The sequence below is a fragment of the Hyperolius riggenbachi genome, chromosome 1 (genome assembly GCF_040937935.1).
Source record: "Hyperolius riggenbachi isolate aHypRig1 chromosome 1, aHypRig1.pri, whole genome shotgun sequence".
NCBI lineage: Eukaryota > Metazoa > Chordata > Amphibia > Anura > Hyperoliidae > Hyperolius > Hyperolius riggenbachi.
Genome location: NC_090646.1, coordinates 124,907,169 through 124,930,538, shown reverse-complemented (window position 1 = coordinate 124,930,538; position 23,370 = coordinate 124,907,169). Strand labels below are relative to the sequence as shown.

The 23,370-nt window shown below is 42.5% G+C and overlaps 1 protein-coding gene across 3 annotated transcripts in view; it reads left to right on the top strand.

The window, feature by feature from the left end:
* Window positions 1-4,023: 4,023 nt before the first annotated feature.
* The window catches only part of BEND4 (BEN domain containing 4), a 176,575-nt gene continuing 157,228 nt past the window's right edge, over window positions 4,024-23,370 (top strand). Inside the window, exon 1 of one of the 3 annotated variants that reach the window (XM_068268188.1) lies at window positions 4,024-4,564. In XM_068268188.1, the coding sequence (XP_068124289.1) occupies window positions 4,162-4,564 (403 nt within the window). In that variant the 5' untranslated portion in view covers window positions 4,024-4,161. The remainder of the gene's footprint in view (window positions 4,565-23,370) is intronic. The other 2 variants (XM_068268181.1, XM_068268198.1) reach the window with 2 other exon arrangements.

Sequence of the window (23,370 nt, the reverse complement as noted above, 5' to 3'; positions counted from 1 at the left end):
TCAACACTTAGCATCGGCAAAAAGCAAGATGAGTATCCTTGTAATTGTAAGTCTAGTTATTGGCTGGACAGTATACTATTTATCTTCAGACTATTGTAATTGTACTTCTCCGGTTTATTTTTCATTATAATATGCCTCAGTAAACCTAGATAAGGAAATAACAATAGAAATCAACCACGGTTTTCCAGCATGGCTAATCACCAGCAACCCAGCACACAGCAGTATGTATGCATTAGGTAAAGCAGAGTTCCCCAACCCTGTCCTCAAGGCCCACCAACAATACTTGTTTTGCAGGAAACCACAAACATGCACAGGTGGGGGTAATAAGTGTTGCAGTACAACTGATTCCCTCTGTGGATTTCCAGAAAACATGCACTCTTGGTGAACCTTGAGGACAAGGTTGGGGAACACTGGGGAATGATTAGGGGACGCCTGTAAGCATGTGGAAATGCAAGTGTACTCTGCATTATGCAAATAACCACACTTTGAGCAGCAGGGACAGCCATACTATCCAAGGAAAAAAAACGCATATAAAAGTAGATAAATACTTGTTCTACTCACATAACATATGTATTGTGCTGTCCATGTTTTGATTTCAGTGAATGTTATAAAGTAAATAAAAAGAAAACTGTTCCAGGCATTTTCCATCTTTACTGCCTCTGTCTAAAGCCAATCCTGACGTAGTTTCCTCCTTTACTCTTTTTTTTCTCCTAGAAACTGCACTGACATATCTAGCTTGCTTTGTAAACACATGTGAGCTCAGCATAGATTGTATTTCAGCAGCTTCTGCAGAGGGGTGAGCTGCATTTCCCTTCTTAGCCTTGCATCACACTGAACTGCCCTCAGCCATTCACTGAGGAGCAGGAATGTGGGAGGGGATATAACAAGTTTCCTTCTTCCTGGCAATGTTCAAGCAAAGAGCCAAGCTGATTGAGATACGATTCATTACAGCAGACACATTTATTATTATATTGGAATGCTTGCAATGCAGACTGCATGTAGACTATATAATAAAGACAGAGCAATGGGTAAATGCAATTTGATTTTGTGGCTGACAAACCTGCTTTAACTTATACTTGAATTAAAGTCACCTGCACATAAAGAGACTCTGTACTTAAAAATTAACACTCTGGTGGATACCTACCTCGGGAGGGGGAAGCCTCAGGGTCCCTTTGGGGGTTTCCCGTCCATTGTAGCTGCAGACAATCCAGTGCTGGCTCCCCCAAATCCTCCCCCGACAAGAGAGGATTTATTTACCTCTCCAGGATCCATCACAGGCACAGTAGCGGCTCTTCGTTCGAGTAAGGCGGACATAGCTCTACTGCGCAGGTGCAAAAGGATTCTCACCTGTGGATCGATCGGGTTCGGCTATTTCCTGCCTTAACCCAAAGGAAGAGCGGCTAGTGCGTCTGCGCAGGATTGCGGGAGGTAAATATTTACCTCGCCGCACTTCGGGGGACCCGGGAAGGCAAACGGAGGGACGGTGGAGGACGGGTGAAGCCTCGTTAGGATCCAGAGGCTTCCCCCTGCTGAGGTAAGTATCCCGCAGAGGGGTCTTTTTAAATTACAGATCCTCTTTAAAGGGAATATCCAGGCAGCCCCCAAAAAATGACATTTACTTACCCGAGGTTTCCTCCAGCCCCTAGCAGCCGCTATGTCCCTCGCCAGGTCGTCCTCTACTGCGCGAGCCCCCCTGACCCCTGTCAACCACTCTCATCTGGTGTGGAGTCTACTGCGCACCTGGTACATACATCCAATTTTGATTGGTCAATGAGTTGCCAATTTTACAACTTCCATACTGTATGAAAGCTCACCTACACAATCTATAACAATTATCTGCAGATTGATCATTCATCGTTTCCCAAAGTTTCTTTTATTTAACATGTTTTCAGGGAATGGGCATAAATAGGTTGTCAGTCAATTGGGACACATGGCTTCACTCCAAAAAAAAACAATCACTCACCAATTTCCATACCCATAGAACTTTCATTGAGTATTTATATAGTGCCAACATCTTCCGCAGCGATGTACAGAGTATATAGTCTTGCCAAAAACTGTACCCCAGAGGTGCTCAAAATGAAATCCCTACCATAGTCATGTATCTATGTATTTATAATCTAGTGTATGTATCGTAGTCTAGGGACAATTTAGGGGAAGCCAATTAACCTATCTGTATGTTTCTGATATGTGGGAGGAATGCCCGGAGGAAACCCACACAGACACAGGGAGAACACAGAAACTCTGTGCAGATAGTGCCCTGGCTGGGATTCGAACCAGGGGCCCAGCATTGCAACTATAAAGTTGCATTTAAAGGAAAACTGTAGTGAGAATATGGAGGCTGCCATATCTATTTCCTGTTAAGCAATACCAGTTGCCTGGCATCCCAGCTGATCTATTTGGCTACAGTAGTGTCTGCATAAAACCAAAAACAAGCATGAAGCTGTTCTTGTCAGATCTGACAATAATGTCAGAAACACCTGATCTGCTGCATGCTTGTTCAGGGTCTATGGCTACAAGTATTAGAGGCAGAGGATCAGCAGGATAGCCAGGCAATTAGTATTTCTTAAAAGGAAATAAATATAGCAGCCTCCATATCCCTCTCCCTTCAGTTGTCCTTTCAGGATGACTGGGCGTGAGCAGGCAGCAGTCAGTCACTGAAGATCCTTCAGCTGGTTGGAGAATTTAGTTTTCATTTAACCATTTTAGCCGTTGGACGTCCAAGCGGCTACTGTAGCGCTGCTGCGCGCTACCACACTCCCGTGTTGCCCAAATCCCCCGCTCCCCCCCCCCCCCAATTAGCCAGGAGATCAATGAATAGGAACATAGATCTGAGTCCCGGTAGAAAGACTGACAGCTTCTCAGGAGAAGCTCCGTCTTTCTGAGAAAAAAAACAAACACTTCCTCCTTATGCTTCCTGTAAGCTCTTTACAGGGTGGAATTTTAAAAAATGACTGTGTCCATCTTGTGGCCAAATAGTAAAACTACATGTACATACTTTTTTTTCACATAAAACACAATAAATTACATTTAGAATTAACTGTTTACCCCCGCACTCAAAAAATACCCAAATAAAATTTTTAGCTAAAAAAAAAAATAAAAAAATTACAATTTGGAAAAAAAAACAGAAATAGTTACCTAAGGGTCTAAACTTTTTTTAATATACATGTCAAGAGATTATATTACTAATATTTTTAAAATTATAAGCTTGCAAATAGTGATGGGGACGCAAAACTGAAAAAATGCACTTTTATTTCCAGATAAAATATTGGCGCCAATACATTATAATAGGGACACAATTTAAATGGTGTAATAACCGGGACAAATTAGCAAATAAAATGTGTGGGTTTTAATTATGGTAGCATGTATTATTTTAAAGCTATAATGGCCAAAAACTGAGAAATAATGAATTTTTTTCCATTTTTTCTTAATTTTCCTGTTAAAATGCATTTAGAAAAAAATACTTCTTAGCAAAATGTACCACCCAAAGAAAGCCTAAATGGTGGTGGAAAAAACAAGATATAGATCATTTAATTGTGATAAGTAGTGATGAAGTTATTGGTGAATGAATGGGAGGTGAAAATTGCTTGGATGCATAAGGTAAAAAAAACACTGAAATGGTTAAATAAAAAATGTTTTAACGCACATTTATTTAAAAATAATGTTCCATAAAATGCTTATTAAAAAAATAAACCCCACTGTATGAAGTGGATCTTTATCTCCAGAGCCCCCTTGCTTTGCTGAATGGCGCTGTGTGGCAATGTGTGTGAAGTTCCCAGGTTGGAGATCACCGCTGGTTAGTTAAGCAGAGACTTGTGTACTTTGTGCAGCCTCTCCTCCCCGCACATGTGATGGGCTGTGTGACCAGGACAGCGCCGGGGTGACCCTGGCTCATGTCTCAGGCTGCTCCCTCCACTCCTGAAGCACCTGGAATCTGAACACCCAGCAGAGCTCAGCCAGCTCCAAGGCAGCAGCAGCAGCTGCAAGACCCGCCCCTTCCCCCATCATCATTAGCAAATATTACCCTAAACACTTGCTCTTTACCTCCCTTCTCCCTCCAGGCATTGGAGAGGCCGGCTGTCAATCAGGCGGCACCCCTGCACGGCTCAGCAGCAGTGCAACAGCGACAAGAAGCCGAGCCGAGGGAAGGGAAGCCGCGGAGAGATGGAGGAGGAGATGCAGCCAGCAGAGGAGGGGCCCTGCATCCCTAAAATCTACAAGCAGAGGAGCCCCTATAGCGTCCTGAAGACCTTCTCCAACAAGAGGTCCACGGGCAGGAGATACGAGAGACCCACCATGGTGGAGATCCCACATCTGGGGGCACCGGCTGCAGGGCAGCAGCAGCAGCACGCACACTTTCAGCACCATCCAGCCTCCATCAGCAGCAACAGTGAGCAGCATCATTACCAGCAGGCTCACAGCTCCTATCAGAACGGGCCCATCAGAGCTGCCACATCCACTTCCTCCCAGTGCCAGCAGAGGGGAGGTGCCCCAGCTGGGCATCTGGGTTCCTCCAACAGGTTCTGCCAGCAGTCTGCCAGCGAGGGCAACCTTGAACTCAGTGCAGGTAGGTGCCTACATGTCACACTGCACTGCTCTGTCTGCCAGCCTGCTCTGCTTCATACTCATTCATTAGGGGGGGTTCCGACCTCTGCAACTTACTATTGGGGAGCAATATTCCTACAAGGAGTTATTTTAGTTTGAGAGGTTTTTTTGGAATTTTTTTTTCTTTTTGTGTACTTTTATGCCAAGGTGCCATGATTTACCAACTAGAGAAGTCCTACTTTACTTTTTTTTTGCCATACTCACCAGTAGTAAGTTTACTATGTGATATAAAAGTAAAGTTTTGTGCAAGTTCTGTTTCCTAACTAGTAATGTGGCTGAGCTGATGTGAACAATGTGTATGGAAGAAACTTCTGTCTCTACAGGTGAGAGTTTGTTACACATACAGGTACCAGAAACTTGCACAGCTCTGAAAAGTACTTTACTGCCAATGCATCAAAATTATGTAAACTTCAGACTACTGCTTTTATCATAAGGCTTTGAGAATTAGCAGGATTTGCAGGCGACTGGCTGTAATCTGAAGTGACACAAAGGGTTTGATTTATCAATAAAGATGCCAAGAAAGGGATGCAGTTGCCAAGGGCAACCAAGTAGATCGCTTGGCCCAGATGTATCGATACATCTAGACTAAAACCAGAGCTGCTGCTCAAAACAACCAATCAGAATGCTTATTTTATTTTTTTTTACAGCTGAAACTTGATTGGCTGCGCTGTTCAGCTGCTCCACTTTTGCAGTAATTTTCTTTGCAGCTGTCTTAATAAATCTGCTTCTTTGTTTCAGCAGAAAGAAGAAGCAACTAGCTCTCCTTCGCTCCAGGTTTCTTTGCATGTGTTTTAATAAGTCAGCTCTGGTGTAATTTTTTTGAAATGAGATTATTGTAGCAGAGTAATTAGCTTGGAATGGAGTAAGGCTTTCTTTAATCCCAGAGCTGAACCACAGAACCATTTTCTTTTGTCTCTGGCATTTATTTCCTGGGTGCCTTACAGTTTCTATTTTACCTGTTATACTGCCTTGTGCAAATTACATTATGCAGCGTATGTAAATCACGCTGAACTGGGATGACCCAGTTGCAAAAACTTTACCATTCAAGTGTTTAAAGGACCACTCTAGCAAAAAAAAAAAAGTAAGCAGTTAAAATCTGACAGAACCGACATGTTCTGAACTAGTCCATCTCCTCATGAGAGATTCTCAGGATTTTCTTTGTTTTCAAAAGCATTTCCTGAATGGCAGTTTAGCTGCCAAAATAGTGAGATACCAGCCAGCCGCCTTACATGTTTGTACACTATTTTCTCAGTTAGAATTAGCAAGTGCCGTTCCGTAAATGCTGTCAAAAACAAAGAAAACCGAGAGAACCCACCCATGAGGCAATGGACTAGTCCAAAACCTGTTGGTTCTGACAGATTTTAACTATTTACCTTTTTCGCTGGAGTGGTCGTTTAAAGGGTGACTCTGCCTGCAGATACATACATAGAGGTTGGATGGATTGAACCTATGATCAAATGTAGAAATACCATTCATCTCCACGTTTTCAATCTCCTGATTTCCGTTCCATATTTCTGTAGGATTCTCTTTGGGACATGTTGCTGCTCAGCTATACTCTGTGGTGTGTAATGTTATAATGTATATTGTGAGGCAGGGCAGTGAACGCATCAGCTCTGTGGCATGTACAATATTGTAACACTGTTTCCATGATATAACAGTACCAGCTTCACAAGACTGTCTTTGATTTGGTGACAAAGTGTTCTGTTGTTGCTTTTTATTGCCTGGGAGAACCACAGATAAGCTGCCTGTGGTTATACAGTTGCAAGTTCCAGACACAGTTCTATGTATGTACCAAGTGGCAAGTTAGTAACTGATGTGTATGTTAGCTTTTTGTCTCACACAAGGTCAATGTAACAAAACTGCTTTAAAGAATTATGTCCAGATGTACTGAAACAGCTCAGATTAAATGGTTCACAGTAAGTTCTGTAGCCCGGGGCGCTTCTTGGCCTTGAATTGTGTTTCCCCAACTAAATGGGATGACTGTAGACAGCATCTCCAGGTGTCTTTACTGTAATAAGTGGTTCATCAGGTTCTTTTAAGCCAAACTAAATGTTTACAGTTGCATTGCAGTTTTCTCCACCAACAAACATTTGGATGTTGAACATTCACCTCAGGAACCTCCAGTGCTCTAGTGATGATGTCATGCTTGGGCTTACAAAATGCCTCACTTTATCACTGCTTTGGCACAGCTTCCTGCTCTCACTGCTGGGAGGGCGTATGGAGCTTGTGCCACTAACCCCCAATCTTTGTCACAGATTGGAAGATAGGCCTGGCTGCACAGCTACCCCCTTCCCACCAGCACTTCAGCCACTAAGGTGCACTCTGTAGGCAGTAGCAGTGTTGGGGAATCTTGCCCAAGGTCTTCTTACTGGTGTAGGCTTACTGAACAGAATGAGACAAGATTTTAATCCTGGTCTTTGGTTTTAAAGGCAGAGCCCTTAACCAGTACACTATCCAGCCACTGTCTCAGGGGTGCGGCTTCACCAAGTGACACACCAGAAGGTTGGTGGGGGATTGGATGATGCAGCAATGTGGGAGTTGTGGGAGGGGTAGGATTTGGAACTCTGCCCATTGGAGCCAGAAGTGCTGTGAGTGGCTTTGGGCTGCCAAACTATATGAGAGTCTAATGACCCCAAAGTTCAGGACACCACTAGGTGGGTATAGAGGGAGGTAGAGTATTAAGGGAGGGGCATACACTTTCTGTTTAGTTAGGGAAGGATGGGGTTCATTTAAAAAAAAGACTTCTGAAAATTAGTTCTAAAAATGATTTATTTTACACTATCTAATTAAGACTTCAGAAATGGATTCAAGCTTGTTGCAGAATGCCTATACAGGAGTATGACAACCTTCAGGCTTTGCGTTGGACCTTTTACAGAGAGCTGATCACGTCAGATGGATGGAGATGTAATGGGGCCCTAGGCAAGGTAGTAGATTTAGGGCCCCTGTGTGGTCTCTTTGGTAAGCTGCAGTGGAGAGAGGTCAGAGAAGGCTGCTGGTGGGCCACTTGACACCCACTAGGCCTTAGGCATCTACCTAGGTTGGCAGGTAGATGATCCTACTTGCCATGGCTAAGCAGAAAGTGCTGCCTCCCTGAGTACAGATAACCTATTGCATTCAAATTTATACTGTGCTAGCCTTGTTTGCACTTTCATTCATGTTAAAGCCCAAATCTGTTCACAGGTGTAGGCACTCAGCAGCAGATTTTTTTTTAATTGTGTAGAAAATCATTTATTAGCTGATGAAAAATGACTTTGGCATAGATGGCTATGACCCCTTAGACCAACAGACTCCTTTAGCACATAATTCCAGAGCTGCACCCCCTGAAATGAACTGCTCAGTGTTGTGCCCCACCCACTGAAGTGTTAAATGCTCAGTGTTGTGCCCCACCCCTTGAAGTGTTAAATGCTCAGTGTTGTGCCCCACCCCTTGAAGTGTTAAATGCTCAGTGTTGTGCCTCACCCCTTGAAGTGTTAAATGCTCAGTGTTGTGCCCCACCCCTTGAAGTGTTAAATGCTCAGTGTTGTGCCCCACCCCTTGAAGTGTTAAATGCTCAGTGTTGTGCTCCGCCCACTGAAGTGTGAAATGCTCAGTGTTGTGCCCCGCCCACTGAAGTGTTAAATGCTCAGTGTTGTGCCTCACCCCCTGAAGTGTTAAACGCTCAGTGTTGTGCCTCACCCCCTGAAGTGTTAAAGCTCAGTGTTGTGCCCCACCCCCTGAAGTGTGAAATGCTCAGTGTTGTGCCCCGCCCACTGAAGTGTGAAATGCTCAGTGTTGTGCCCCGCCCACTGAAGTGTGAAATGCTCAGTGTTGTGCCCCACCCCCTGAAATGAACTGCTCAGTGTTGTGCCTCACCCCCTGAAGTGTTAAACGCTCAGTGTTGTGCCCCACCCCCTGAAGTGTGAAATGCTCAGTGTTGTGCCCCGCCCACTGAAGTGTGAAATGCTCAGTGTTGTGCCCCGCCTACTGAAGTGTTAGATGCTCAGTGTTGTGCCCCACCCCCTGAAATGAACTGCTCAGTTTTGTGCCTCACCCCCCGAAGTGTTAAACGCTCAGTGTTGTGCCTCACCCCCTGAAATGAACTGCTCAGTGTTGTATCTCACACACTGGAGTGTGAACCTCTCTGTGTTATACTCCACCCCATGAAGTGTGAGCAGATTAGTGTTGTGCCCCACCCCTTGATGTGTGAGCGGATTAGTGTTGTACTCCACCCCTGAAATGTGAACGTCTCTGTGTTATGCCCCACCCCCTGAAGTGTGAACTGCTCAGTGTTGTGCCCCATCCTCTGAAGCGTGAATGGCTCATTGTTTAACCCCACCTCCTGCTGTGTGAACTGCTCAGTTTTGTGCCCAACCCTCTGAAGTGTTATGGCCCATACTCACAGGCTACATTAGTCGCCGCAACCACGTGGCGCGCTCGTGTTGCGGTGACAGGTCCCCGAACCGTCGCTCGTTGCTGCTGTCGCCAGGGGATTGGTGGCGGTCAATTGCATGGCGATAGTTTCCACCGCAACTTCGCCGCAACTGTCGCTAGTCCGCGTGTGTATGCAGACTAGTTACAGCGACCTAATAGACAGTGCACTAGTTTCCGGCCGGGGGGAGGAATGTCTGCGACAGCTTCCGTTGCGTCGCCAATCCCTCTTCCGCGGTGTGTATGCGGAGGGACCTGGCAACGAGCTGTTGCCAAACTGTCGCGCACACGCTCCCGTGTGCTAGTGACAAGATACAAAAGTAGCCCGTGAGTATGTGCCATAAATGGCTCAGTGTTGAATCCCAGCTCCTGATGTGTGAACTTCTCAGTGTTGTGCCCAACCCCTTGAAGTGTGAATGGCTCAATGTTGAATCCTACCTCCTGATGTGTGAACTGCTCAGTGTTGTGCCTCACCCCCTGAAGTGTGAATGGCTCAATGTTGAATCCCACCTCCTGATGTGTGAACTGTTATACCTTACCTCCTGAAGTGTGGCCTGCTCAGTGTTATGCCCCACCCCTCTGAAGTGTGAATGGCTCAATGTTGTGCCCCACCCACTGAAGTGTTAACTGCTATTATTTCCTTTCCTATCCTCCCCCCCCCCCCTCCCCTTCCCTCCAAGCAGCACACCAGGTCCCAGAATCCCTTGTGCCAATCCCACATCATCAGTATTAAGACGGGGTTGTTGATTGGTGTGCACACCATGCTGTTTTCTTGAAGTGACTGCCTCTTCAAGCCAGCTGATGAGGATTTGGACAGAAGCAAAAGTGTGAAGCTTATGCTGGAACTTGAAGAGTTGATGTGAGCATAATGGGGAGTTTGGGGGGTTACAGGGGTACAACAGTAGGCTAGTTGGGGTCATAAGGTGGGAGAAAGATTATTTGTAAAAGTCACTTCATGTGTCCTTTTATCACCTCTTAGCAACACACATTATTTCTGGACCTCTGATAGAGCACAGAGGATAAGGCCGAAGGCTCTACTTGCATTAGTAATATACCGGTACATATTTTTCTGACCATGTTAAGCAATATGTTTGTGGAAATGGACATTAAATCTGGCATGACTACAAACTGTCCAGGCAAAGTCCTTGTAATTGTCAGTGTTAGTATTTCCCAGGTATGGTTGCATTGCAAGCTTTGTTATCATTCCCTCATTACACCGTTCCCCATTGTCAGTGCATCTGCTGCATTAACCATGAAATCACCAAGGAGCAGGTTCATAATATCAAGAGGTTCTTTTCATCTGTCCATTTCACGAAGGCTCTGGCAAGAATGAAAGGCACAGAGATATCTGATCAGCCTCGTTCACTGGAAACAGCCACAACATTGTCCCCAAGTGTCCCCAGATTGTGTACATGACTGTCAAATAGCTTATCCTTTCCTCTATGGAGGATGATTGCTAAAGAAAGAAAGGGATTTTCCAACTTTAACGCTCAGATGTGCTCATTGTCACTTGTGAATTACAGCCTCTGCATGATATATCATTTCCTCGAGATGTTCAGACTGGCTGCACCCCTGAGATAACGCAAACCAAATGTGTAGCATAGTGCCTTTAAATAAAATGATGTCCAGCGTACTGTATTCTATATGCTATGTTTGTATAGGTGGCTCCAGTCCCTGCTACTCTTGATATGAATACCACCACCAGTTTTTAGACATGTTTTTCTCACCGGCTGCACACCATAGATAACTTGAAGCATATGTGTTGCTTAGTGCATTTTAAAAGAAAATTATGTCCAGCATGTATGAAGAGGAACTTTAACCAACGTTTGAACTTCATTCAATCAGTAGCTGATACTCCCTTTCCCATGACAAATCTTTACATTTTCTTGAATAGATCATGGGAGGCGGGAGGGGGTTGGCAGGTTCTGTATGGCTGATATTGCGGTGAAACCCCTCCCACAGTGTGACATCATGGCCATGGTCCTGACAGTTTTCTGTCTGTGATCCTTATTACATTGTGGGAAGTAGCAGAGTTTTCCAACTGCCATGCAAACAGTATCTCCCTCTGTGCATAGAACTCTCAGTTACAAACATTCCATACAGATCACCTGGCAGGACCAAAGATGTCACCACCAGGGATAAATGTCAGAATGTAAATCAGAGAGAGGAACGATTTTACAATGGCTAAACACTGACTAAATTATCTATATATGAATGTTGTAAAAAATAAGCAATGTTATTCATTGTTATCCTCACAGCAGTTCCTGTGTAAAGTCACATTGTATTGATGATTTCCTGCTTTGTTTGCCTCAGAGGATCCAGTCATTACTGCTCATGGTATGAATACCACTAACAGTTTTTTAGACTGTGCCCCTACATGTATAAAAAAATTAATAAAAGCTGTTCACACAGAAGCAGTGATATGATACTAACACTAATAACCAAATCAACGCAAATATTCTATCACAATTCCAATATGTTATCTGTATTCCTGTATGATAACATAAAGAGAAAACAACAATTGTGCCCGCAGCAGTGGTTCTCTGTGGTTTGGGGACAACCAGTGCGCCACAGGCATGTGTCAGGCTGTCCCCAGCTGGGAGCGGTGACATACATCCCTAGTCTAATGATATGTTTCTTCTCAAAATGAAAAGAGATGAACATAACCCCTGCGGAGAACACAAGTATGTAAATGTGTTTTCTGTTAATGTTATGTAGTATTGGGCACGCCTTAAATGGATGTGATTTGCAGGTTGAGAATAAGACATTGGTGGTCCTCCTGTACATGTGACTTGATTTAAAATGGTTCTCAAGTTGAAAGCCAGGTCAAATCAAAATTAATAATTGGACTGTTTCGTGAGGCCTTGGTTGCCCTGGGAGTCTGTTCTCCTTCACATAGGTGGTATAGGTTCATTCCTCGTGCACTACTGAGGCCCATGTTGTTGGTGGGCTCAACCTTACTTAAAGTGTGACCAAACTATACTCAGGTGAAAAAGGTTCTTTTTTTTTTCCTACCATGTACTTATTCACTTCAGGCTGAAAACATACACTGAGCAAATACATTTAAAGTGGATCCGAGATAAACTTTTACTCATTGCATAATTGTGCCTCTTACTTATAGTTTATAGGGTATTCCTCAAGCCAAATACTTTTTGTTTGTTTGTTTTAATGCTCTAATTCCCTATAAACTAAACAAGCCTCGCCCCCAGCTCCTCCAGCGCCTAGGCATTCTGAGTCCCATGTAGCAAGTGCTCATGAGAGCTCAGTCTGGGGAGGAGGAGGTTTTTCCTGAAGGAGGAGGAGGCATTACCAGCCAGAGATTTCAGAGGCAAGAGGAAGGAGAGAGGAAGTGGAGTTTTCACAGGCTGAGGGGTAGAAATGCAGTGCAGCTTGCCTGTGTAATGATAAGCAGAATATGCTCTCATTTTATTACAGGAAGAAATAATCATATTCTATTGAAGCTGTTCACAGCTTGATTTGCTGTGTAAACTGTGTAACTACTTTAGATAGGATATATAGACAAGTTACATGCTATAGTTAGTTTTACATCTCAGATTGAAGGAAATCAAATAAAATACCCCCTACTTTTCTTCTAAAATAATTTCTGTTAAAATCCAGTACCATAAGCAGGGCTGTGGAGTTGGTACAAAAATCATCCAACTCCTCAGTTTATGAAACCACTGACTCCAGGTACCCACAATTGCTCTGACTTCGACTCAACATCCCTGATCATAAGCTATATCTATTTTCCAAACTTTTTATTTTCTTTTTAAACTGTATTCTGTTCTTTATCTGTAAAATTCTTTCTTGACTGAAGAGCCATCAGTAGTCAACCCATTCCTGTCACCAGCTAAGGGAAAACCCAGTCGCATATTAGACCTTCCCACCAAGGATTTTCATTGGTTAAGACAAGTGAACCAATATAGCACACTAGATTGTGGCAGTTGTTTAAACAATATTGCAAGCAGCATTTACCCCACATCAGAGTGGATTGTCTCTTACTGTTTTAATAGATAACCCTCTATTGTTTGTAGTTGAGTATGTATGGCTTGACTGAAGGTACTATACAACAGTAATCTAAGTCAATAGAACTTTAGAGTAGATCTGTATATACAGTTAATATCTGTCTATGTTAACTGCATAACTCAGCCACATCGTCATGCCAGGTCCGTAAATATAGGCTGGACTGGCAACAATAACATAGTTAAGCAGGGGAGCTTGAAAAGCATAGACCTCCCTCCAGGGTCTATGCAACCAAGCTGAATCCTGCAATCAACAGGATAGTAGTCAGCCTGCAATCAAGTGGCAGATCAAGCCTGGGTCCCGAAGAAGAACTACAAAGTCTTGAAGCAAGTTAGATGTAAAGTATTTCACCTTCTGTGTATTTACTGACTTTAAAGTGGTATAAATCTCAAATTTTATCTGTGTTCAAAAACAGGGCTGTGGAGTCGGAGTTAAGGAGTCAGAGTCGGAGCAATTTAGGGTAATTGGAGTCGGAGTTGGAGTCGGATGATTTTTGTACCAAATCCACAGCCCTGGTAAGTATTAGACAAAAGAGTCAGAGTCTCGGAGTCAGGGTCATTTTGGGTACCTGGAGTCGGAGTTGGAGTAGGAGTCAGTGATTTCATAAGCTGATGAGTCGGAGTTGGAGTCAGATGATTTTTGTATCGACTCCAGCATATGAAAGTGACTGGCATAAATTTACTGGAAGGGTTAATAACCCAAACTTTCACTTCAGTCAGAAGCTAATCATTTCTACAGCACCCTGGCACACTTATCAATTAGCGTCAGTGGAGTAGAACTTTGTGTTATCAGCTCTGCCTATAACTTTATAATACAAGTCAGCGCAGATCTCCAAAATCAGTATGAGGTCTGGAACCCACTAGGAGCGCTTTTCTGGGCACTTTGTGATTTGAAAAGCTCTTGCCAATGTAATGCTATGGGTGTGATCCCACTTTAGTGATGTGATTTTATAAAAATCCCCCCTAGCATTGCATTGCATGGGGGCCCTGGGACAAAGGTAAGGAGGCCGCCTTTCCCTCACCAGAAAATCAACCCCTGGGTCCACCTAGCCGGGCTACCAGTGGTGTGGCGAGCAACACTAGCCTCGCACACTGTGTCGACTGTCAACTTCTTTAAAGTGCACCTCTGGTGTACAATCAGAAACTAATATATATTTAAATATATTAAGTTATAATGGATCATTCTGTTACTACTAAAACTCACCAGAGCCCTGTATGCTGGCTTGTAGCTCCACCCCTTGATATGGCCTTTTCTGCAAGAGGGTGGAGCTACGTGCCAGAACCCCACTTATGCAGGGCTGTGGTGTGTCATATTTGTAACAAAATGTGCCAATTTATTTATAACGTGATATTAATAGGTGTATATATTAGATTTTGATTGTATGCCAGAGGTGGGCTTAAATTTAAATGCTGTCGGTCACTAAAAGGTACATTTCTACTAGAGGCATGCAAATGTGTCAGAAAATCCGTACACAAATTTGCATGCGCACGCGAGTTCGTGTGCATATGCATACTTTTTTTCCTGCAAATTTGCATGTGCAATCGCTATATTTTTTCAAGTTTTTTAAATTATTGTCTTTCAATTTTCATTTTTCACTTTTTAATTTACGTTTCCATTAATATTAATAGAAAACCCACACTTAGGCCTCTTGCACACTACAAGCGATTTTGATTTTTTTATACAACTCTATTTTTGATTCCGATTAAAAAAGTGTAGTAGCATGCAGTACTTTTTTTAAGTGGAATTAAAAATCGGATTGTATAAAAAAAATCGGAATCACATGTACAGGATCTTCTCAAAAAATTAGCATATTGTGATAAAGTTCATTATTTTCTGTAATGTACTGATAAACATTAGACTTTCATATATTTTAGATTCATTACACACAACTGAAGTAGTTCAAGCCTTTTATTGTTTTTCTTTTTGATGATTTTGGCATACAGCTCATGAAAACCCAAAATTCCTATCTCAAAAAATTAGCATATTTCATCCGACCAATAAAAGAAAAGTGTTTTTAAAACAAAAAAAGTCAACCTTCAAATAATTATGTTCAGTTATGCACTCAATACTTGGTCGGTAATCCTTTTGCAGAAATGACTGCTTCAATGCGCCGTGTCATAGAGGCAATCAGCCTGTGGCACTGCTCAGGTGTTATGGAGGCCCAGGATGCTTCGATAGCGGCCTTAAGCTCATCCAGAGTGTTGGGTCTTGCATCTCTCAACTTTCTCTTCACAATATCCCACAGATTCTCTATGGGGTTCAGGTCAGGAGAGTTGGCAGGCCAATTGAGCACAGTAATACCATGGTCAGTAAACCATTTAGCAGTGGTTTTGGCACTGTGAGCAGGTGCCAGGTCATGCTAAAAAATGAAATCTTCATCTCCATAAATCTTTTCAGCAGATGGAAGCATGAACCCACTTTTGAACCAGAAACAGCGGCAGAAGCGAGTGACCTGGGCTACAGAGAAGCAGCACTGGACTGTTGCTCAGTGGCCCAAAGTACTTTTTTTGGATGAAAGCAACTTTTACATGTCATTTGGAAATCAAGGTGCCAGAGTCTGGAGGAAGACTGGGGAGAGGGAAATGCCAAAATGCCTGAAGTCCAGTGTCAAGTACCCACAGTCAGTGATGGTCTGGGGTGCCATGTCAGCTGCTGGTGTTGGTCCACTGTATTTTATCAAGGGCAGGATCAATGCAGCTAGCTATCAGGAGATTTTGGAGCACTTCATGCTTCCATCTGCTGAAAAGCTTTATGGAGATGAAGATTTCATTTTTCAGCACGACCTGGCACCTGCTCACAGTGCCAAAACCACTGGTAAATGGTTTACTGCAAAAGGATTCCCGACCAAGTATTGAGTGCATAACTGAACATGATTATTTGAAGGTTGACTTTTTTTGTTTTAAAAACACTTTTCTTTTATTGGTTGGATGAAATATGCTAATTTTTTGAGAAAGGAAATTTGGTTTTCATGAGATGTATGCCAAAATCATCAATATTAAAACAATAAAAGGCTTGAACTACTTCAGTTGTGTGTAATGAATCTAAAATATATGAAAGTCTAATGTTTATCAATATGCTATTTTTTGAGAAGATCCTGTAGTGTGCAAGAGGCCTTACAACAATACGTTATGTGCGATTCGTATTGCCCTGCATGCAGTGCGCAGAAAATGCTGTGCAGATTTTTTCTGCATACAGATTCTAGATACAATTGAAACAGGCCTGTTGAAATACTTTGCTATGTGAATTTATGTGCAGAAAACGCACTCGATTTCGCATGTAGTGGAAACGTGTTCACAAGATGCACTTTATTGAATTTGATTGTTTTTAACAATATCAGTGTACAAATTATTTAGTCCATGTTTTCCTAAGGTAAAATCTTTCCTCACCCTTATTCACTTCTTAAATTTATCACAGATGGCAACATCTCTACTGCTGGCATGGTGAAGCAATGCAGAATGTTGATTGTTGTGTGTTCTGAAGTGAACAGAAACAACATCTGGGCCCATATGCAATTATCCTTTTTTCCTAAGTTTTCTTCTTGGTGAGATTTTCACGATTTGTCAATAAAATGCTGTTTAAACCACCAGCAAGCAAGAAAATATTCAAAATAATATTGATAGTACTTTTTCACCCACTTTCTGATACTTTTTTAATGCAGAGTGTGGAAAAGTTATTTTAAAGAGTAACTGTCAGGCTGCAGAAGCTAATTTAAACCTCTATTCTCCTGTGTTAAACAGTTTAGAAGGAAGCTCAAAAGCCATTAGTGAAGATAAACATTTCAGTTACCTTTGATGTGTGCTTATCAGCAAGTCTGTTATAGACCCATAAAGACGCAAGCCGCAGCTAAACTGCAAAGCATTCTGGGGCCCTCCCCTCGGCTGCTAATGAGACGTTACAGAAGCTTGTAATCAGTCTAGCTGTGTAGCACTGATAAATCTCGGGGCAGAGTACTCTGCAGGAGTCAGCTATTGTTCCTAGCCACATGGCTCATTAATATTCACTGCACACCGTGTTGTTCAAGAACGAGCTTATCTGTGATCAGGAATCAGGCAGGACATGACGACACATTTGACAGAAAAACATGGAGCCTGCCATGAGCTGTCAGGAGCATCATTCTCTGCAAATACTATATACAAATTCTGTGAAGTACAAACGTGGACAGTGAAATGCATATGTAATGTAAGTACAGCCAATCTTTAGCTACTGATATATGTGTTTATTTTCTCTGAGACCTTATACCTAACAGCTCCTCTTTAAAGAGAAGCTAAAACATTTTCTTCCAGGAGAAAAGTCAGGAGAAAAAGTTAATTGCATATGGGCCCAGGTCTCCTAGATTATATTGGGAAGAAAAAGGTTTGTGACATCATAGCCTAGGCTAAACCTCACTAGGAAGGTGAAGTTACAGATATACAGTAATGTACTGTATAAATATAGAAAGGAGCAGCATAACTAAGGAGCTTTGGGGCCCAATGCAAGCTTTACATTGCCCCCCCCCCCCCCCCCCCCAAGAATTCATTCATTCACTATTCATAACGGTTGGTATGGCATACAGAACCTGCAAGGACACCTACATACAGCATCAGATGTGTAAGGGGGGGGGGGGGGGTAGTTTGTGAATTATTGCGGCTGCAACCTCTGCATGCAACGCCACTGATAGGAAGAGTTTTTTTTTCTGATGCTGAAACCAGAAGAATTGATGCAAAACTGGGAATCAAGAATGATTTCTTACATTCTACTATATGTCGTTTGGGTGCTTCTTTAACCAGATGTTTAAAACAGTGTTTTAGGTGCAAAAACCTAATTTCACACAAAACGGTGACATGGTGGCAGTCTGCTTAGCAAACGATCAGATGATGTATGAAGATCTGCGACTGGGGTTGTGCTTTTCGTAAAGTCAGGTCCTGGACCCAACAAATGAGAGACAGTTGTGAAATGATAAAAATGGAGAAGGATGCTCATTCCGCATCTTATTAATAGACACGGCAGTTACCGCAATGTATTTGTTGTGCTCCCCATTCATTCGCTTGATTAGATTTAGCTGCAGTATGTAAAAAAGGATGCTGAACAATTCCATCTTCCCCATCCCTGTCTGACAGAGGCTGATGTATGATCTGACAGCGCAGCTGACAACATCCTTCAGGCACAGATATATGCAAGCCTTAATTTACAGTGCATCTCTTATCTCTCTTCCTGGCTTATTGTCTGAGGCTCAGTCCACAAATAGTGGCCAGTGTGCCTGACTCTTAACTGAAAAGGCATCTCAGTGCTTTGCTGTATCCTTCTCATTCTATCCCTGTAACATCACGGTGTAAAATATTTAGAAGAGCCTTGTTTTCTTGAGGCATGATAATCAGGCAGCGCCGGGTAATTCCTTTGTGGATCTGATATACAGCAGAGGGAAATGGACAACACTGTGGAGACATAGCAGGGCTGTCTCAGTGTATCATCTAATATGACTGCATTGATTGCTATAGACATTAGCCTGCTAAACTTCAAAGCACTGCATTAGACTGGCAGTGGAATGTTACACTTGATCATCTGTAGCGGTTTCTGATATAACGAGGGCACTCGGTTCTCTTTCAGTTGGAATGAACTACAAATCTTAGCAGACTGTGGGATGACCTTTTGATGATAGATGCAGCTAGCTTAAATGATCAATTGTAAAAGGGAACCAGAACCGAGTAAAATTATTTAAAATAAACACATGATGTACCTGCCAATGATTATTACATATTTACCTTGCCATCAATTCCTCTCAGAAGCTCACCATTTGCTTCTAACAATGATCCCTTTCGTCAGTTCTGACAAGATTTGGTCAGAATTTTAGGTGCTGTCAGTTATATATCAGTTGCTGTCAGTTGCATCTGAAAGGACAACTGATGTGCAAGGTAATGTCCATGTTTCCCAATGTCTCATGTGGGCAATATCACTTGACCCAGAAGCAGTTACAGGGTCATCACCATTTTCAAAATGGAGAATGGAGAATTTCATTGATTACAGTGAACAAACAGGACGTGGTAGAGGAGAAAGACATTGATAAGTAGTCTGTGTGTAGGTTTATTATTTTGACTTTTAACTTGTAATTCAGGTTTTCTTTAAGACAATCATGTAAACATTTAACATAGTGGTTTAATTGCTTTAAAAATGACTGATTTAGTTCAAGCTGATCTAAATGCTTTGTTGGCTTTCCCATTTAATACAATTCCCACATTTCTTAGAAAACCGCTTTAATCAAGTTAGGTGCTCAGCTGAGGCAGCCATTAAAGAGAACCTGAGGTGAGAGACATATGGAGGCTGATATATTTATTTCCTTTTAAGGAATGCACATTGCCTGGGCATCCTGCTGATTGCCTGCCTTTAATACTTTTAGCCATTGGCCATGCACTAGCTTGCAGATCAGAGGTTTCTGTAAAATTAAATCTGACAAGATTAGCTGCATGTTTGTTTCAGGTGTGTGATTCAGACATTACTGACCAGAAATATCAGCAGGACTGCCAGGCAACTGGTATTGTTTAAAAGGATCTAAATATGGCAGCCTCCATATGTCTCTCACTTCAGGATCCCATACATGCCACTGGCGCATAGCATGTGACGTCAGACGCTATGCACCAGTGGCATGTACGAAAAGCCGCCCGGAGGTTATGGACACCGCATAGAGGCTGACACAGGAAAGGTAATGTATAAATGCACATTTGGGGGGGGGGGCACATTTATACATTGAGTGGCAGCGGTGGGGGTTTCGTTGCTCAATCCGAAATTGGCCACCATACCGCCGCACACACAATCCAACTTCGGCCTTAAATCTTGCACCAAGCGCAATCAACTAATGAGACCAATTTTAGCCTAAAAATGGTTGCATCATCGGTTGGTTCTACACTTGGCGGCACTGATTTTCAACCAATTCGATAATAACAATCGAATTGGTTGGTCAATCGCCCGCCTAAGTCATCTGATGTATGAACACCTTTAATGTGCTAATTAAGATGTACCGTAATTGTTTTAGATTTAGCTTGTATTAATGCTGCGACCCTTCTGGATATCCAGGACAATACGCTGACCTGTATAGACCCAGGCTACAAATAACCAGCATAATGTTTTTATAAAGTGGCTGCACACTCACTTTAAGAATTAGAGGAGGAGTTTGTTAAGAGAGTTGAGTAAATTTGGGAAAGTGAAGTGTATCTGGCCTATTCATATTGTACTTATTTCAAGTAATTATGTAATTTTCGTACATAACATATCAATTTGTTACTGGTACCTGCAGAACGAATGTAGGCTACAATTTCCTGTTCACAGGATGAACGGGATGATGATAAAAGATGCCTTACCCGAGGCATCAAAATTGCCAGAAATGGCCCCTACAAACTGAAAACTAAAGCAGAAATAGCACAGCAGATAGCACTCTTGCCTTACAGTGCTGGTTCCCAGTTTTAATCTCAGCCAGCGCAATATCTGCAAGGAGTTTGTATGTTCTTCCTGTGTCTGCGTGGGTTTCTTCTGGGTACCGCAGTTACCTACCCCATCCTGTGTTTACGATGGGCATATAACTATAGTAGGGATTAGAATGTGAGCACCTCTGAGTGACTGTTAGTGACTGGACTAAACTGAATCAGAATCAATTGTATTTGTAAATAAGTTTACACTTACAAGGAATTTGACTCAGCAGTTTCTTAATGTACACAGACAAAACAATACAAGCTCAACCCGTACAGATATTCAAGGACAGTCTAGAAAATTATATAAGTTAAAGCAGTAATAAACAGGATGAGAAGTGATTATTTTCAGTTCTGTAATGCAATGCTTTCAAGCCCTAGAAGCTCTAGCGTAGCTCTGCATTAAGCATGGCTGCCGCCTGAGGGAAAAAGCTGTTCCTGTGGCCTGAAGTTTTTGTTGCGACTGACCGGTATGTCACTCTAAAGGCATATGTTGGAAAATGGAGTGAGCAGGGTGAGAAGGGTCAGAGGCAATCTGGGTTGCTTTCTTTCTGCTAGCATAAAGATCCTGCATGAAGGGTTAGCTACAGTCAATTATTCTTTCTGCTGATCGGATGATGCAATGTAGTCTCACTTTTTCTCATATGGAGCATGAGCCGAACCAGACAGTCATAGTTGATGTCATGATGGATTTGATGATTTCATTATAGAACTGCTCCATTAATTTTTGTGGTAGGCCAAACTTTTTTAGCTGCTGGCGGTATATCCTCTGTTGCAATTTCTTAATGATGGTGACAGTGTTATCCAATTTTATGATTCAATGAATTTGAATGACCCTACTCAGGTCACTGTAGATCCATTTATGATTAGGGGAGGTGCTGCTGGTAGTTCTCCTAAAATCTATTATCATCTCCATTATCTTAAGAGCATTAAAGAGAATCTGTATTGTTAAAATCGCACAAAAGTAAACATACCAGTGCGTTAGGGGACATCTCCTATTACCCTCTGTCACAATTTCGCCGCTCCCCGCCGCATTAAAAGTGGTTAAAAACAGTTTTAAAAAGTTTGTTTATAAACAAACAAAATGGCCACCAAAACAGGAAGTAGGTTGATGTACAGTATGTCCACACATAGAAAATACATCCATACACAAGCAGGCTGTATACACCCTTCCTTTTGAATCTCAAGAGATCATTTGTGTGTTTCTTTCCCCCTTCTGCTCTCATGCACTGAAGTTTCAGGCTGCTCTTTTCTTCCTGCAAACAGCTTTGCCCTTGTCTGAATTTCCTCAGTATGTGAAAGCCCAGCCAGCTCAGAGGACACTTTATCCAGCTTGTAAAAGATACGAGAGCAGAGAGAAGCTGCACTAATCTAAATATCACACAGGCAGTGTGCAGAGAGGGGCCTGAAAGGGGGAGTTCATAGCAGAACCACAACACTGAAGAACTTGGCAGCCTTCCAGACACTGGCCGACAAGTCTGACAGGGGAAAGATACATTGATTTATTACAGAGACTGTGATAGCAGAAAGTGTTGCAGTAAGCCAGAACACATTAGAATAGCTTTTGGAACTTGTAGGATGATAAAAAACAGGATGCAAATTTTGTTACGGAGTCTCTTTAAATTCCAAGTTGTTTCTGCTGCACCTGGAAGAAAGCTGTCCCACTACATGCCTTTATACAGACTCATCTCTATTTGTATGAGACCAACTACTGTTGTGTCATTTGCAAACTTCAGAACCTTTACAGATGGATCTGCGGAGATGCAGTCATAGGTGTACAGTGAAAAAAGTAGTGGGGAAGGCACACAGTCCTGGGGTGCTCCAGTACTGAGTGTCAAAGAGTCTGAGGTGTGTTTACCAAGTCTAGCCTGCTGTTTCTTGTTGGTCAGGAAATTGTTTATCCATTTGCAGAAGGGTTCAGGTATGCTTAGTTGGGAGAGCTTGCTGTTTAACAGTGATGGTATTATGGTGATGAATGCAAAGCTGAAATCCACAGATAAAATTCTGGCATAGCCGGTTCCTGGGGAGTCCAGATGTTCTAGTAAATAATGCAGACACATGTTTACAACATCATCTGTAGACCTGTAGGCAAATTGCAGAGAGTCCAGCTTGTGATCTGTGATGGATTTCAGATAAGCCATTATCAGTTTTTTAAACTCTCTTGACCATTGATGTAATGCTGGGTACACACGATGCGATTTCCCGCTCGATCGGCGGGATTGATCGATTATTTCCGACATGTTCGATCGGGTTTCGACCGATGCAGCCGTCGATTTTGCATACCTAGCATGAGAAAATCGATGGCTGTATCGATCGAGACACGATCTAACATGTTGGAAATAGTAGATTGAGCAGGAAATCGCATCGTGTGTACCCAGCATAAGGGAAAGTGGCCTGTAGTCCTTTAGACATGTACGTTTTGTTTTTTTTAGGAAGTGAGACAGTGGTTGAGCATTTATAACAGACAGGGACTGTGTACTTGGTTCAGTGCTGTGGAAAATGTCAGCGTTATATAAATACTAAATAATAATAATTATTATTATAATAACTATTATATCAGTGTCCATTTTCACATTAGTTTTTGTTGGTATTTTGTGTTTATCTTCACAGCTCATTCACTACTGTTGTTTTGTGCAATAAGGCTTCATTTCCATTTACTTTGATTCGCAGCATTTCCCTGCAAGTGAATTCGGAATTGGAATCCCAGGCTATTGCAATCAAAAGGGCTACTTCCAATTCATGTGTGAGGAACAAAAGTAGTGCCTGCAGCATTTTCTCGGACTTTGCATAATAACAATAGCTGCGCATTGGCACAGCTATTAGATTCAGATGTGATTTCTCATCAGCACATTTTGGAAATGGACGCCTTATGGACATGCAATTGCTCTCACAACATCGTTTGAAA